The sequence below is a fragment of the Euprymna scolopes genome, chromosome 12 (genome assembly GCF_053919585.1).
Source record: "Euprymna scolopes isolate OS-2025 chromosome 12, ASM5391958v1, whole genome shotgun sequence".
NCBI lineage: Eukaryota > Metazoa > Mollusca > Cephalopoda > Sepiida > Sepiolidae > Euprymna > Euprymna scolopes.
The window spans coordinates 439,710-456,653 of NC_136493.1; the positions used below are offsets into that span (position 1 = coordinate 439,710).

General features: G+C 33.3%; 1 protein-coding gene across 1 annotated transcript; it reads left to right on the top strand.

Moving 5' to 3' along the window:
* The first annotated feature begins 435 nt into the window (after window positions 1-435).
* On the top strand, window positions 436-15,341 carry LOC145291138 (uncharacterized). Its single transcript, XM_080136658.1, has 2 exons — window positions 436-562; window positions 13,763-15,341. Exon 2 carries the CDS (start codon window positions 14,085-14,087, stop codon window positions 15,048-15,050), a length of 966 nt encoding a protein of 321 aa, XP_079992784.1. The 5' UTR covers window positions 436-562; window positions 13,763-14,084; the 3' UTR covers window positions 15,051-15,341.
* The last annotated feature ends 1,603 nt before the right edge of the window (window positions 15,342-16,944 follow it).

The following is a 16,944-nucleotide window of genomic DNA, read 5'->3' on the forward strand; positions in this document are numbered from 1 at the left end:
GTAAATAAAGGGTTCCGCTCGAAATTCCGTCCAAATTCCCGAGTTTGACAGAAACATTCTCGAGTTCGACAAGATACACCTGAAGAAGGTCGGAGGATATATTGACCGAAACGTTGTGAAAATCACACTCACGATAAGAATAATACAAATCACACTCACGATGAATAATAATACAAATAACCAATACTCATCTCAAAAATTCAGAAACATCATAAACGTATTCTGTTTGTCACCGTCAATCTGTCCGTTCCGCAGAAAATGGAGCTCAAAAAGAGCAAACCATATTGCCTTTGACCATTATTTCTGTCATCTGTTTTTTTTTTATTTTAAATATTCCACTAAATAAATAATTAACATCTTTACCTTTATAATTCATCACACAGCTCGGGCCTATTCCGAAATAATTTACCTGCTTTCCGCTTTGATTTTCTGCGAACCTATGATTTAGTCGCCATCTTGAAGTTTACACGTGGTGAACCGCCCCAGGTTTCCGTTAAAATATCCGACGATCGTTTATTACGTGAAAGACGGTAAAAGAAAAACAAGATAGAGAACCAATAATGTGAGTATTACTTGGATTTGGTTGCGTTGCTGGTTCTTTGTTAGTACATCGGCGCGTCCAAATCACTGTTTCGTTTTGTGGAAGACATAAATGTCACTAATGAGTAAGGCTTTTTCTTGTTTAATTCTAAGGTATATATCCAATGATATCTTATATGCTTTTTTTATGTAGAGTGATGGGGTTCTCGGTTGATTAATTGTGTCTAACTTTGTCGGATATATACTCGAGAGTCAAAAGAATGACAAGAATATGCTCTTGTCATAGCCCTACCAATGAGCCAATGTTCAATTTTAAACGTAAACAGGAAGCTGATTTTTTAAATATCATATATACTCAAAGAATTATCGGATTATAATGAAATCACCAGAATGAAATGGGCATTTTTTAACAATAGCCAATAACAACAACAAATTGTTTAAAAAGAAAAAGAAATAAACAATAGTCATTTTACAGTATAGACACCAAAAGTAGTCAAAAACAAATATATATAAAAATAAATTTTAAAAAATGGTGCTAGTGCACTTACTGAACCGCGCTATTTTAAATCGTATTTCCAAGTTTAATTAAAAGTTTTATTGGGTTTGTATTACTGTACACATAGATTCGAAAAAGTTGTCAAAAAACAAACATATAACAAATAAATATTATCAAAGGCAAGATAAGTTACTTTCCTACCAAACTGGATATATTTTTTGTGTTTTTATTCAATGTAACATGTTTATTCAGCTTGAAAAACATGCAGTGTTTACGGATGTATTGGAACATTCAAAATGGCGCCCGACTCTCTCTCTCTTTAACACGGTAAGTTTGGGAAAAGGTGATATAAATAATAAACTAGACAAAATACTATTAAAAAAACACCGAATATATGTCAATTTATGTCACGGTAACATATATTGAGCGAATTTCTAACAGTGTTTTGTCTAGTTTATTATTTATATCACCTGTTCCCGAACTTGCCGTGTTAAAGAGAGAGTCGGGCGTCATTTTGAATTTTCGAATACATCGGTAAACACTGTATGCTTTTCGAGCTGAATAAACATGTTACATTGAATAAAAACATGAAAAATATATCCAGTTTGGTAGAAAAGTAACTTACCTTGCTTTTGATAACATTTATTTGTTATATATTTGTTTTTTTTTGTAACTTTTTCGAATCTATGTGTACAGTAATACAAACCCGTTTTATTATATGTTATTTTTATTCAATTGTAAGGTTAAAGTATAGAATAGGTACAAAACACTCTCCCCATGTTAAGAATAGCTTTTTAAATAATAACGTTATTATTTCAGCACGGATTAATAAGTGCACTAGTACCAAAAAAAAACAAAAATAAATGCGCGATTCAGAAACAGAGGTAACGGAATTCCCTCTATATTGAAAAACAAAAATTAAGAAGAATCTGTATGATGTACCGACTTAGTGACGTAACAAAAATATATTCCAAAAACACATAAATTGATGAAGTGTTTTATTTTTATAAACAAAATCATTTTTTAATAGGAATGTATAAGCTTTACTACATTATATATATATATATATATATATATATATATATATATATATATATATATATATATAGTAAGTATGAAGTCTTGTTGAATTATTGTCTCTTTGTTTCTTGAAATTTTTATAAAAATCAAGAGTGAAGCAGTCATTTTTCAGGTAGTCATGAAATTTTATTTTCTTATTTAAAAATAAAACTACCCGATCAATTTACTTAATTTTTCAAATGTATTTTCATGTCGTCATGGGTACATACATCATGCAGATATTTTTAATTTTTTATTTTTAATATAGAGTGAATTCTGGGTAAGAAACAGAAATGCTGTAATTATATCAGTGGATTTGTCCATTCTCAAAGCTAGAATAATTTAAAAATGAATACGATTCAAATCGAATTTTATCAGTATCCAAAAAGCGATTTTGAAAGAAATTTCAAGAAATAAAGGGAGATAACTTAATAATTTATACTTACTAAGTTTATATTTTAATGTCTATGAATTCCCATTAAAAATTATTTTCTTTATAAAAATAAATCTACTTAATTAATTTACATGAGTTTTGGAATATTATATTTGCCTTTCACCACAGGTATATACATCATACAGATTTTTCTTTATTATTTTTTTTTTAATATATAGAGAATTATGGACAAAACCAAACAACCAAATGTTGCGATGTTCTCTCCGTCTTTCAACAACAAAAAAAATCTACTTGCAGTCATCTGCATAAAAATCCTGCCTGCTGAATCCCTCGTCGTTTGTCTTTTTATAGACTTTCTAATTCTACCATATTTGTATATCTCATGCGATCTCTTCTGTGATTGTCATGTATATTTCGATGCTTTATCAGTCGTTTCTTTTATTTGCCTTTCTGTCGATACATCTGCTTTTCTGTTTCACTCTTTTACACGCTCCCCCTGATCTCTTGGGTCACTTGCATTAAGTATATCAACCATCTTTGCAGATGTCATTCCTGTTGGGATCTTTGTTGTAATGTATCTCATTGGGTTCCTATTGCAAATTACCGTCATCCTTCTCTGAATCTACCTGAATCAACCTAATGTCAAGAAAATATCTTGGTACACTATCTATCTTGATATTGTTCTGTGATTGTGTCGCAGGAATTGTACCTTTTGTCCATTTTGCTATGCAGTAGTTCCAGGTGGTTTAACTTACACCTTCTTGACAACTTGATTCTGTTTTTGTTTGGATATTTTCCTCATCAGTTATCATAAAATTAATCCAGCTGTAAACAGTAACTTAATCAGTTCAAATCTCGATTTCTGTCAGATCCCATTTTGATGCAAATGTTGTCAAAGTTTGAGGTGAGTAATATATCGTCAACCCAAAAAATCAAAATCAACAATTTATTACCTACATTTTTGGTATACATGCACGCGTCTACAGGACATTGTTTGAATTCCTGTTCTATTAAATAATTATTGAGTGTTAAATTCCAATTGTGTGCACTTTGTTTTAGTCTATATAATGATTTATTTAATTTCCACACCCAATTTTTATTTTTCATTTTATGCAGATTTTGCAGTCAATCGGAGTATTTAAATAAGCATTTTTTACATCCATTTGATGTATTTTTAAATTGTATTGAGCGGCAAGTTGTAATAAAATTCTAATTGTCGTTAAATTTGTCTTTGGTGAAAATGTTGCAAAATATTCCACTCCAGAAATTTGTGAATAACATTTTGCCACAAATCTTGCTTTAAAAGTTTCACTGCCAGAAGCTGTGATTTTTTTTGAAAAAACCCAGCGTGAAGAAATTATATTTTTATCTGTTGGTTTTGCCACTATTTCGTATGTGTTATTTTCAGATAAAGCTTTCAATTCAGATACCATAGCTTGTTCCCATTCTTGATGATTTTCTGAATTAATTGCCTCATTATAACTTTCTGGTGCGCTGTTCAACGAATAACAGTAATCCATGGCATAATCTTGTATCTTTTCAATTTGTAAGAAGTTTGGCCTTTTTCACTCCCTTATTGGGTATCAGCGTGTCTGGTTAATATTTTCATCAGAAGTTCTACTGTAATTGTTGTCTTTATTAATATTTTCATTGTGATCGATTAAGATGCTAGGTAATATTTCATGTTTTTCATCTACTGGATCGCCATTTTTTAAAGTTAATGTATCATTGAATTTTACACATCTAACCATTTTATGGCATTTTGAGTTGGGAAGTAGATTAAGTATGCCAGGCTATTTTTATTGTAACCTACGAAAGTACATTTTTCGCTTTTAGTATTTAGTTTACTGGTGTTTTCTATAAATGCAAAACAATCAGAACCAAATAGATGCATTTTGTTTATTTTAGGTTTTACACCGCAAAACGCTTCATACAATGTTTTTCCTAGCCTCTTATTGAACGATCTATTTCTGATATATGCTGCTGCCATTATAGCGTATATCCATAAACTATGCGCTAATTTCGATTCGATAAGTAGACATCTTGTCATCTCAAAAAGGGTTCGCCATGCCCTTTCAGCTGTGCCATTTTGGAAAGGGGAGTACGGCGCCGATTTCTCGTGTTTAATACGGTGGTTAATTAATAGAATTCAAAGTCTTTACTAGTAAATTCAGTCCCATTGTCTGAGCGAATACATTTTACTGAACCGTACGGGGCAACATCAGCTAAATATTTCTTAGTGGCGAAGATAGTGTCGGATTTGTTTTTTAGAAAATAAACCATAATTAAACCGGAAAAATCATCAATAAAGTTCAAAACGTACCTTAGATTGTTTCTCCCAATCGGGCTGATCAGACCTGCTAAGTCACAATGCACAAGTGAGAGAATTTTCGTAGCTTTTTTGTCTGGCGTTCGGCTTATATCTTTTGTCATTTTCCCCTGTGCACACACATCACAATTTGGGAGATCGTCTGAAGGTATTATTTTCATGCCTTCGACTACATTTGGTAATTTTTTAATATCAGCTGTATTGCAGTGTCCTAGAATTTTATGCCAGGCTTCCAAATCGTGACAGGCAGTTTTTGAGCGAACCATACTTTTTAAATAATATAGTCGGCCATTTTCTTTAATGTCAAATACAGTTCCATTGGGGTATATCAATTTTGATGTATTTTGGCCTAATTGTATATTCGTGCCTTGTTTAATTGCAGCCTGCACAGAAAATATGTCTTGCTTAAATGTAGGTATGAACAGAGCATTTTTTACAATAGAGTTACAGATTTCACCTTTATTATTTTCTAGGGATATTTTAGCATCGCCTCTTTTCAAGACTATATCATTTATTTGACTACCATCAGTAAGTTCGACAAAATGACTTTGAGGATTAAAGTTTGAATCAAAATTAATAAAATCAGATTCCTTGGTGATAACGTGCGCTGTAGCACCACAGTCTACAAGGAGATTTTTACCGTTTGTGGTATTGTCAAAGTTACATATGAATAGAAATGTATGTTTTTCCTCAAAGTTCTCAACGTTCTCCATTTTTGAGCTTTTATATCGACATTGGAAACTTTTGTGGTTGGGTCGTCCACAATTATAACAGATAATTTTATTCTTTTTCTTGGGAAAATTACTTTTGGAGAATATGTTGCGGTGAGGTGCGTAATTTGATGGTGTCTGCTTTTGAGAAGCATTTTTGAACTTCATAATATTGCTGGAGTTATTATTGTCCACGAGCATACAATTAGTCTCTTCGTAACTGCGCAATGCCACTTTAAATTCACTGAAATTTATGGGTTTGTCTTTCTGACTTATAGCAGTTGTAAATGGTTTAAAATCGGCTGGAAGTCCCTTGAGGGTCATTGATATAAACAAGCTATCGCTTATTATTTCACCTGAGAGTTTTAAGGCATTGGCGGTTGTTTCTGCCCTTATAACGTAGTCAGTAATCATTCTATCCTCGTTACGTTTCAGAGACGTTAATTCTGTATATAGGGATATTTTCGGTTTCCCTTTTGATAAATAATGTTCTCTTAATATGTTCAATGCTTTCCTTCCATCATCCAATGCGTCTCTTATAATCAGAGACAGACTTCTATCATCTAAACATTGAATCAGTTCTGCAAAAACAGTTGCGTTCTTTTCGGGAAATTCGGGGTCATTTGGATTCTCTGTTGGAGATTGTATGACTTTGTGAATTTTTCGAATCCTTAGATATCCCAGAAATTTTACATGCCACAATTCGAATTTAGATTCCGATCCATCAAAGAAAAGACCGTGGCTGGGCGCATAACCTGTTAAGTTTTGAGACATTGTGTTGAACAAAGATGGTGGCGTAGTTCGGATCAGTAACAAAGATGGCGGCCAAGAATCAAATGCAGTCCATGGCATAGTTAACGGCGAACTGATTGAATCCAAAATTTGACAATTTTTATAATAATTTTGAAACGTTTTCATTGGTTGTTTAGCACAGCCGTTGGTTATAAAAATGATTGGCGAATCCATTCGTCTCATATCCCCATTAGGAGTCAAAAACATTTTACATGTCATAAATTTTCTGCTGCTTGGTAACCAACTTCACCTTTGCCGGCCAGGCCGTTAAATCAGCTTCTTCATTGAACATCTTTACCATATTGCTGTTCACCTTCAGTATCCTCTTCATATTACTTCTGTATGCAAAACAGTAATTTGACGAAATGGCTTTAGGTGTTCTCTATATCTCTCAACAACAAGAAAAGTTTCTTTCAGTCATCTGCATAGAAATACTGCCCTCTGAGTTCTTTATTCTTCCTCTTTTTATGCAATTTCTATTTTGCCACATTTGCATATCTCACGTGATCTTTTCCATGGCCATTAAGTATATTTTAATACTCTGTCCAACGCCATGTTTCTTTTTGGGATTCCTGTCGGTAAGTCTGCTTCTCATATCTCTGGCTTTCTTTTCTTTTTCACTCTTTTACAAATATTACCGAAATCAAGATAAGTTACTCTTCTACCTACCGGATACATTTCTATCTTTTAGTTTTAAATTAAAAGCATTTTTATGTCAACTCTGCTAAGTTAGAATGATCAGAAAAACATGGCTAATACTAAATGATCAAGTAAAGTCTTGATAATTGCTCAAAAGTCGAAATTTACACCACAGTACTGTAATAAAAATACACAGTTTGATCGACTATTACAATTTTGCATAATTGAAGGTAGTTATTAGCTGTGATTCTTTTTAACTTTTAATTTTTGATGTGATTGTTTAATGTCAGCCATTTGCAAAGAAATTAAAAGAAAAGGATAAGAGAATAGTTGAAAGTAAAGATCAAGCAAACAAAACAAAAACAATTTATTGCACAGTCGAATTAAATCTGATTAAGATGAACATTAAGTGGTGGCTATTCTGAATTCATAAGAGTACGAAGATATAGACCATTTTTTTGTGCTAAACAGTCATAAAAAAATTGTAAGTTTAATTCAGTTGGTGTAAAACCAATATAAATGATTGCACACTAATAAAAAGTATAAGTAAATAAAAATAACTTCGATTTTTAACTGATGTTTAATTTTCATTGAAAAATAATATCAGAAAATTGTAATAATAAATTTTTTCCCAGAAGATTTTATCTGAGTTTTTTAATTATGACCATTTGATACAACTGTGTGTCGGCATCTTCTAGCAGTTTATGTAAGCAACTAGAAGTTGCTCAAGTGTAGACTGCCAGATGATTTCCTCAAAATATGGCATTCCTCTTTCTGATCTAAAGAATGGCTTTTATTATTTAGAAAGCCATTATTTATATGGATACATTTCAACATGCATATGTCAATATAAAATCTCCCTCTCCCCATGTCAATAATAACCATTGAAATATTTTTCTGGTGTTTGTAAATTAATTTTTTTATTACTTTTGTTCAACCTAAGCAAGACATATTGCCACTGAAGAATAGAGAGTTATTGTGAAAGGGACCAGATTTCTTGAAGGGAAACCTTTGTTTATATTACATTTACATTGGTATAGTTGAGGAAATGGAGGGAATTCCAAAGCTATATAGTCCAATGGAAGAAGCCATTAGAGTAACAAATGTTGCCTATCAACAAGTTCCAGACAGTTGTTTGTTTCAAAACTGTTACTGTTTACAACACACGTTTGAACCAAAGTCAAATATCTGACAAAGAGATCTTTCTCAAAATATTATATAACACGGATATACCACCAGACCGACTTTCCCAAGTGATCACGGTGAAAATATGAATATGATGTGTATAAGAAATATATGAATATGTACACATGTATTTGTAAGTTGTATTAATAAAACTTTCTCACCTGCTTCAGCTTGTGTCTTTCCATTACCTCTGCATTGTACCGCCTTCTACACATTTCATTTAACTACATACTATACAATGCTTCAAACAAACTACATCCACCTCTTTAATTTTCCAGCATTTAGAATAAAGGGGTGTGATTTTACAACTAGTCAGGTGGGTCAAGGTATTATATTGAAAGGGTACAAGTGCATCAAGCTCATTAGAGCACTTTCTGTGGAAATGATTGTAAAGAAAATGTACAGGGATGAAACATTGTGGAGATATATTGTGCTACAGCTGGTGCACCAATCAGTAGCCTCTCTTGGAACAAAAATGAAAAGGTTGGCAATGTCAACTAGCCTTATGTTCTCCAGACTAACCATCACATTACCTTGTTGAGGTATCTCAAAGGAAAAATTTATGTCAAAAGACCTGAAACTCTACCCAAATGAAGTTGTGAATTAGATTATGATTAAATCATCCTAAAATATATTATGAAAAACTTATTTTGGAAAGGGCACAATATTATAAAGTTGAAAATAGAAAGTATTTAAAAGATACTTTTTGCATGAATAAATTCTTTTAATTTTTGTCCTTTTTACAAACACATCGCAAACACATCGACATTGTCTTTGTCATCTATCCAAATTTCATCAAATTACAATCAATAATAAAGAATTTGTTCAAGTTAAAAATGTCCTTGTAATTTCCTGGCCACCTTGTATACATGACTAATACATACTACAAAATATCACTAAACAAGAGTGTTGCTTACCAAGTCACTAAAGCAATTAAATGCTAGAAGCAGGCTAGAAGTGCAATGCTGTATACAAACCTATGCATCTGATTGCATATGTTGCAGACATGACATGATGGACTGTGAAGTGTGCATAATTTAAATAAAAAAGAAATAATAAAAGACATTTTAAAAATAATACAATATGAATGGGTGGGCTTGCTGATGACACCACTCTCTATAGCTGATGACACCACTCTCTATAACAGGCACAAGGGGAAAGCAAATGAACACATATCTAAGGAAATGGCAGAAACACTAGAGGATGACCTCAAATCTGTAGTGGAATGGGGACAAAAATGGATGGTCACATTCAATGCTGCCAAGACTAAGCTTGTTTCCTTCAATAATTACAAGAAACCTTCTCTACCTCTAATAGCAATGGCCAAGAACACACTACCCAAATGTACTTCTTTTAAACTCCTCAGCTTAACGTTCACAGGGAGCATGAGTTGGAACAATTACATTGAGAGCATTTCTAGGACTGCTGCGAAGGTGGGCTCTCTCTACTGTGCTAGAAAACTACTTATGCCTGAAAGTATCCTGTACCTCTATGAGGCCACCATTCGCCCATGTATGGAGTACTGTTGTCACATTTGGGCTGGTGCATCTGCTACTTGTCTCTTACTCCTGCACAGATTTCAAAAGAGAGTCGCCAACCTGATAGGTCCTGAACTGTCATCTAGGCTTCAACCTCTGTCCCATTGACGAAATGTTGCATCCCTCTGCATGTTCTACAAGTACTTTAATGGTGAATGCTCTGACGAACTGCAAGCACTTGTACCTCCTCAACATGAATACCCCCGACAAACCCGACAAGCAGCTAAATCCCACCCTTTCACAGTAGAGATCCCTAGATTACTCAAATAGTTTCTTCCCCAGAACTGCTAGGCTTTGGAGCTCCCTTCCGGGAATTCCATTCCAGGTCCCTGCTTCCCCAACTGTACTGACATGCAGAAGTTCAAGTGTAATGTGAACAGACATCTTGCTACTCACATCCCTTCATAATACCCCTGCAACTTATGTCCCCAATAGTAGCCCCCTACTTCAAAGTGGCACTGTGCCTTGTTTGGGGTGAAAATTTAATAAATAAATAAATGTACTGCTGACAACCAATTACTTAATTATTTAATATTGTATATATTTGTATGCTGGAAAATTTGATCAGAATAAAATTAAAAATTCAATGCTGGTGATCAACACATCAAATTTTGATAAATCAGAAGTTTAAATTTTGACCATGATCAAATTTGGAAGGGGTCAGGTCAAGGTTATATATCCATGACCCTGTTGGCAGTAATATCGATCAATAAATGAACAAACCGAAAGTTATTGCAAAAGGCAGACTTTTCTGTCACTTAGATCTCCCAAAAGTAAACAACTTTTTAGATGACGACCAATATTGATCAAGTTTGGTAATGATTGGTCAATGATATACTAAGCTGTAAACAAATTTAATGATAAACTCAACTGAAAAAATATAGGGTAAAATTGGGTTAAATTATTTTTTCATTTGAATTTTTTAATGCAGATAATACTTTTATTTTAGATTTTTATTCATTGTTTTTCTAAATAAATATAATTAAACTACATATAAATACAGTGTAACCCGAATATAAAAGACCCGAATATAAGATTGCTTTTCTCCAGTCCCCATCCTCCTGATATAAGAGAGTTCATTTGGAGTGACAGTGTGATGTAAATCAGTCAAAGGTGAGTTAGAGAGAGTGACTTAATCTTGACCAGTCTAGAGACACAGTGGGTCCAGTCTGTGTCTGTAGAAGACACCCTCTACCTTATGATTTTGTTTTGTGTGTCTAAGGGTTGCACTGTCCACTTTTTTGCCAACTTTGCTTCTTGTTGCATTTATCTTGACATCACTTTCACTTTACCGACTGTTGTGTTGAGTTAGAAGTTTGTTAATTTTGCCACTGAAAACTATTTGCTTGCAATCATTGCGATTAGTGATGTTGACATCTCAATGAAAAACTCTGAGCATTTCTAAACAGTTGAAGCTCATCAACAATAGTGAAGAAACTCAAACTGACCGCTGTGGCCAAAAAGTACAGAATCGATTATTCAACAGCAGCAAAAACTCTCAAGAAAGATGATCTCAGATCTTGCATGCAAATGAACGGAAACACTAATCACAAACGAAAGTGCTAATCCATGCACAAGGACATTAACGAAGCACTTATACGATGGTTTATACAAGCATGTGCTCATGGAGCAGTCAGATGGAACAAAATTTTTAAAAGACACTCACAATGCTTCAGTTCACGAACATGGACGACAGTGAAAAGCAAGCTGTAGTTGTTGGTAAGTTGGCAAAACCATGTTGCTTTAAAAATCTCAAAACTGCCATTTTCTTACTTTGCAAATCGTAATGCCTGGATGACTAGTCAGCCGTTTACTGACATTATGAAAGTGCTTGATTGAAAAATGATTGCTCAAAATATAAAGATTATTCTGTTTTTGGACAATGCAACTTGTCATAACTTACTGCCAGGTACAAATCTGTCAAACATCAAATTGTTGCCCATGCCACAAACACTACCAGTCTCATTCGACATTTGGATCAAGACATCATTCATTCATTCAAAGCGTATTATCATCATGAACTTGTTTGAATGCAAATCACAGCAATCGATGTTACACTGCCAGTGCCACTATTTGAAGTGGCCAAGCAGATCACTGTTTTGAAGGCCATGCACATGATGAAGCAAGCACTTTTCATGGTCATCCATCAACAATTCAAAATTGTTTTAAAAAGGCCAACTTTGTCATTGAATTGCAAGCTGGAATAGAAGAAATACTCTATGAAAATGCTAAAGTTTCTCCACTATCAGGCATGGGACAAACGGATTTTGACAAATTTATCAGCTTCGACGAGAGTACACAATGTTATGGAGAACTGACTGACATGGACATCACACACGGCATAAAATCAGATGATCAAGATTTTGACAAAGATGATGATGCTGAAAGCGTAAATTTTGAAGTTTCTGAAAGTGACAAGCCAGTGCTAAATTCTCTGGCTGCATTGAATACCCTTGAAACTCTGACAACCTACTTTGAAGCAAAAAGATGTCATCCTGATAGCATATTGAAAATGATTTATGAAATCTATGAAAGTGTTCATGATGTTAATGAAGAAATTTCTGTACTATGAAAAATGATTTTTTTAAGAAAAAGTAATTTTTAGCTGAATTATTTGTGAAAATTGATAGAAAATGTATTTTTGCCTGTGTTTTTTTATGTCAATAACTTAAATAAACTAGTATTCTGTCTGTAAAATGCGTTATATGAAATGTTCCCATACTTACCTAAACAAAATGGGCCAACATGGATATAAGAGACTTTTCTTCACAGTGGCCAACAACTCTCTTATATCCAGGTTACACTGTAAATATAATTAAACTAAGCTTCTAATATTCTGCTGCATAATATATATAAATAATCAAGTTTGCTATATTCCAAAGTCCAAGTTTTATTAATCTTACAAATCATTCTTTCAAAATAAAAGCTTCTATAAATTTTTCATGATCTTTTTCATTCACGTTGAACAGTCAATATTTGTACGTCAATATTGAATATTTTCTTCCAGTAAGTGAATCTCAGAACTGAGAAAGGGACATACACATTCACTGTGATATTGTTAATGAAATTATTTGCTGATAACCTCTTCGCTCTGATTGAGGTTAAGAGCAGGTTGAACAGCAAAGCACTGTGACTTTGAGGATTGTCCCAAAAGGAGAGGAGAAACCTCCCATTCATGGTAGCATGGAAAAGTTGGAAAATAGATGGAGAAGAAAAAGAGAGAACCTTAAAATCCGTTGGCCACCCTTGATCTGATAATGTATTCACCAGAATTGTGAATTGTAGAATATTATTGATTGAGAATTATGAGTTGAATTCTATTGGGTGAGGGGCAATAATCATAAATTAATTCATAAGTAAGCTTCAGAGCTTCTGCTCTGCTCGCCCTCTGGACTGCATGCTATTAAAAGACTGACCATTGGACTTAGGGTTGACATGATTAAACTTGAAAATCACCCAAACTCTTCTCTGACTGCCCTCTGGACTCAATGTCACTGAGAGACTGACCCTCAGACCTAAGTTTTAAATTGCTAAATTCGAAAAATGTGCAGACTTTACTAAAGAATTTTATCCAGGCATGAATATTAAGAATCTAAGTTGAGGCTTGTGGAAGAATTAGGGTGTATAATTTTTAAGTAAATGAATATTATTTAATCCAAATTGAAGTGTCGTTCTTTTTTTAATTGGAACGACCTTTGCTCCCCAGTAATACAGTGCTTGATGATCAGTGCCAGATGATTTGCCTTTTTGATCTTTTTACGATGTGGGGGGAAGTGATAGTTCGTTGGACAAGACCTTTCAATATCCACTCCTTCACTAGTGTGTTTGCCAGATACTGACTGCCCAAGCAGGGCCCTGAATGGCCGAATTTGTTGATGTCACTGAATGTCAGTGTGTGGGTACTTATGTATTGATTGTTTCGCATGAATGAAATAGATTATATTTAACATAGAATTTCTATAAGAGTGAATAAACGAACCAATGTAGAAAATCAATGAAATTACAATAATATATATACTTGATTCTTTCTTTCAATTACATATGTTCTTACTTGAGTTTTATTGATATTTTTATTTACAGATTTCTCTCCTTGAAAAGATTTAATCAACTTCAACTTGTGAATTACAATAAAGGACACAGATTTTTTATATGAAAAAACATCTGATTTTTAAGGAAAATAATAGAGAAAAGTATCACATCATGAATTTAAGTATCTTTAAATGTGAATCGTCAATCTCATGGTAGGATAAAGCAAAGAAATCAAGAGGAATTATTACTGGACATAAATTAAGATGAATTGAAGCATTATTGGATTTTTTTTCAACAAAAGGTTTCAAAATACGGAAGGACAATTCCCATAATAGATGTTACTCTTAATTTCTAATTAAAACACAACAAAACAATGGAAGAACACGGTGAAGAGACGGAATACACTTGCAAAGTTTGTAGCACTTCTTTTTCTCAGAAATCAAGTTTAGATGCTCATAAACGAACACACAGAGAAGAAAAGCCATTTTCTTGTGAAGTGTGCAGCTCTTCGTTTGCTAAACAATCACTTTTAGTCCAGCATATCCGAACCCATACTGGCGAAAAACCCTATTCTTGTGATAAGTGTACGTCTTCATTTGCACAAAAATCAAGTTTAGTCACACATATGCGAACACACACTGGAGCAAAACCATATTCTTGTGAAGTTTGTGGCGATTCTTTCACCAGAAAATCATCTTTAGTGGATCATATGCGAAGACACACAGGAGACACGCCATATTCTTGTGAATCATGTGACTCTTCATTTACAAAGAAATCATCATTAGTTGAGCATATTCGAAAACACACTGGTGAAAAGCCATTTACTTGTGAAGTTTGTGATTCTTCTTTTGCTAGGAAATTAGTTTTAGTTGAACATATGCGAACACATACTGGAGAAAAACCATATTCTTGTAAAGTTTGTACATATTCGTGTTCTCAGAAATCAAGTTTAGTCGTTCATACTCGAATACACACTGGTGAAAAGCCATATTCTTGTGCAGTATGTGGATCTTCATCAATTACAAAATCACTTTTATTGGAGCATATGCGAACACACACTGGTGAAAAGCCGTATTCTTGTAATGTTTGCGGATATTCTTGTACTCATAAACCAAATTTAGTTGTTCATATGAGAATACACACTGGCGAAAAACCATTTTCTTGTGATAAATGTTCATCTTCGTTTGCACAGAAATCAAGTTTAGTTGTACATATGCGACAACACACTGGCCAAAGACCATTTTCATGCAAAATATGTGGGCGTACTTTTGTTCAGAAGTCATCTTTAATCGTACATACACGAAAACACAATGATAGTCCACCACAAAAAAGTATGTAGATATCCTCACTAGAAGATCTGCAGAGAGATGCAACTTAAAAGGTTCTGGGAACATGAATTTTCACCATATAATAAAAAATAGAAAAAGTGACCATTTTCTATGACCCTTTTCGACTTACAGGAAGTCAGATATATCAAAGGATTGCTCTCATCATTGCATTAACTTGCGAACAACTATAGCCTAAATAAAACTAAGCATGGAAAAATGATAACATATCAGGATTTAAAGAATGACTTTAAAACGTTGCAGTTCCTGCTAGTGGTAGTAGGGTAACTGGTTTAATGAAAAAATCTAAAAATATACTTCATCAGAATTACTGAGAAATTAAATTGTAGCAAGTACAAATAACAACAATTCAAAAGAGTATCTATTTTCAAAAGAACTCTTGGATATAAATTTAATACATATCAGAATCAAGTGTTTGCCCTTGACTTGAAGATACTTCCCTTTAAATAAATCTTTAATATAGTATTAGAAACTAAAATCTTCAATATAATATAGGATTCAAAGCTAAAATAAGACCTCAATGGGAAGAGTGTTTATGTGTAAATTTGCAGGTATTTAATGTATGGGTGAAATAGTAATAAAACATGAAAATAAGCGTATTATGTTGGATAGGAGAAACTATCAATGTTAAGAGATTGGGAGCGAAATGAGGTAGGACAGTGATTATAAAGAATGATAGAAAAAAAAATGATGAATTTGCAAGCATAAAGGAAAGAATTATGGATTCAAAGTATCAACGTTTAGAGTAGGGAATTTGTAAATGGCGCTTATGTAGTCAAAGGGGGTGCATATGTTGGCTAAATGATTTCGTATTGACTGTATTTTTCTTGTGCTTACATTGCAAGATGAGCTAATTTTTCAAGTTAATTGCCTTTCTACTCTGAGGGAAAGTTATCTTTACAGTGTTCGAAATGCAAAGTCGACAGTCTGGATCCTGAGAGGTAAGACTGACTTTTTAAGTATAGCCCAATTAATCGAGAAATGAGTGTTATTAGACCAAAGTTTTTTTATCGAAGAAGTTAAAGTTGTCTCTTGGTTATTGTCAGTACTTAGATTATAAAATAAATATATGTAGTTAGAGATTCTTATCTTTGTCAAAGTTGAAGTTGTGGCAATGTATGTGTAGGACTTGCATAGTTCTCACTTTCTGTTGTTGGTTTGGTGATTACTATAAAGGTTTGTGAAGGGGTAAGACGTTAAGTCAGGGTTTTTATGATTAGCAATGGTAGGTACTGTGGGTTTGGGATTAGCAGAATCTATATGGAAAGAAATTATAAATATTACTATAGTGGAAATTATTATGTGAATTGATATTGTTATTACTACTATATATATATATATATATATATATATATATATGACAGAACAACACAAGACCGTCGGTTTCAAATCAAAACAAAGAGGACCAATATCCGGGTGTTTGATGTCTGATTATCTGTAGCCTCTGTTTTTCATAAACCATTGTTTGAATTTGAGGTATCATAATCTGCGGTGACTTTGATCCAAATTAGGCACAATATGCTTACAATCTTTTTAAATAAGGTACAAACAAAATTTCTGCTGGTATTGAATTATAAATGAAGTGGCCAGGAACACGTAGAACAAAGGGCATTTTGTCAAATATTACATGCTTAGTAATAGTTAGCATATATTCTAGGTGGCCAAAGTCATCCCGGCATGGGGTAACTTTGGCCTATCCAACATTAAAACAAGAGTGTACACATTGATTTTAGTATATATTATAAATGACCAGAACACTCCATAACTTTATATTTATTAACAAACCACAAGCTTTATTGAATCTACACCAATTTGACATGTGGCATATGCTGATACGGTACCAGCCATTTTTCACTCACAGTTGTTGAAAATGTTCTCTCTGTCTTT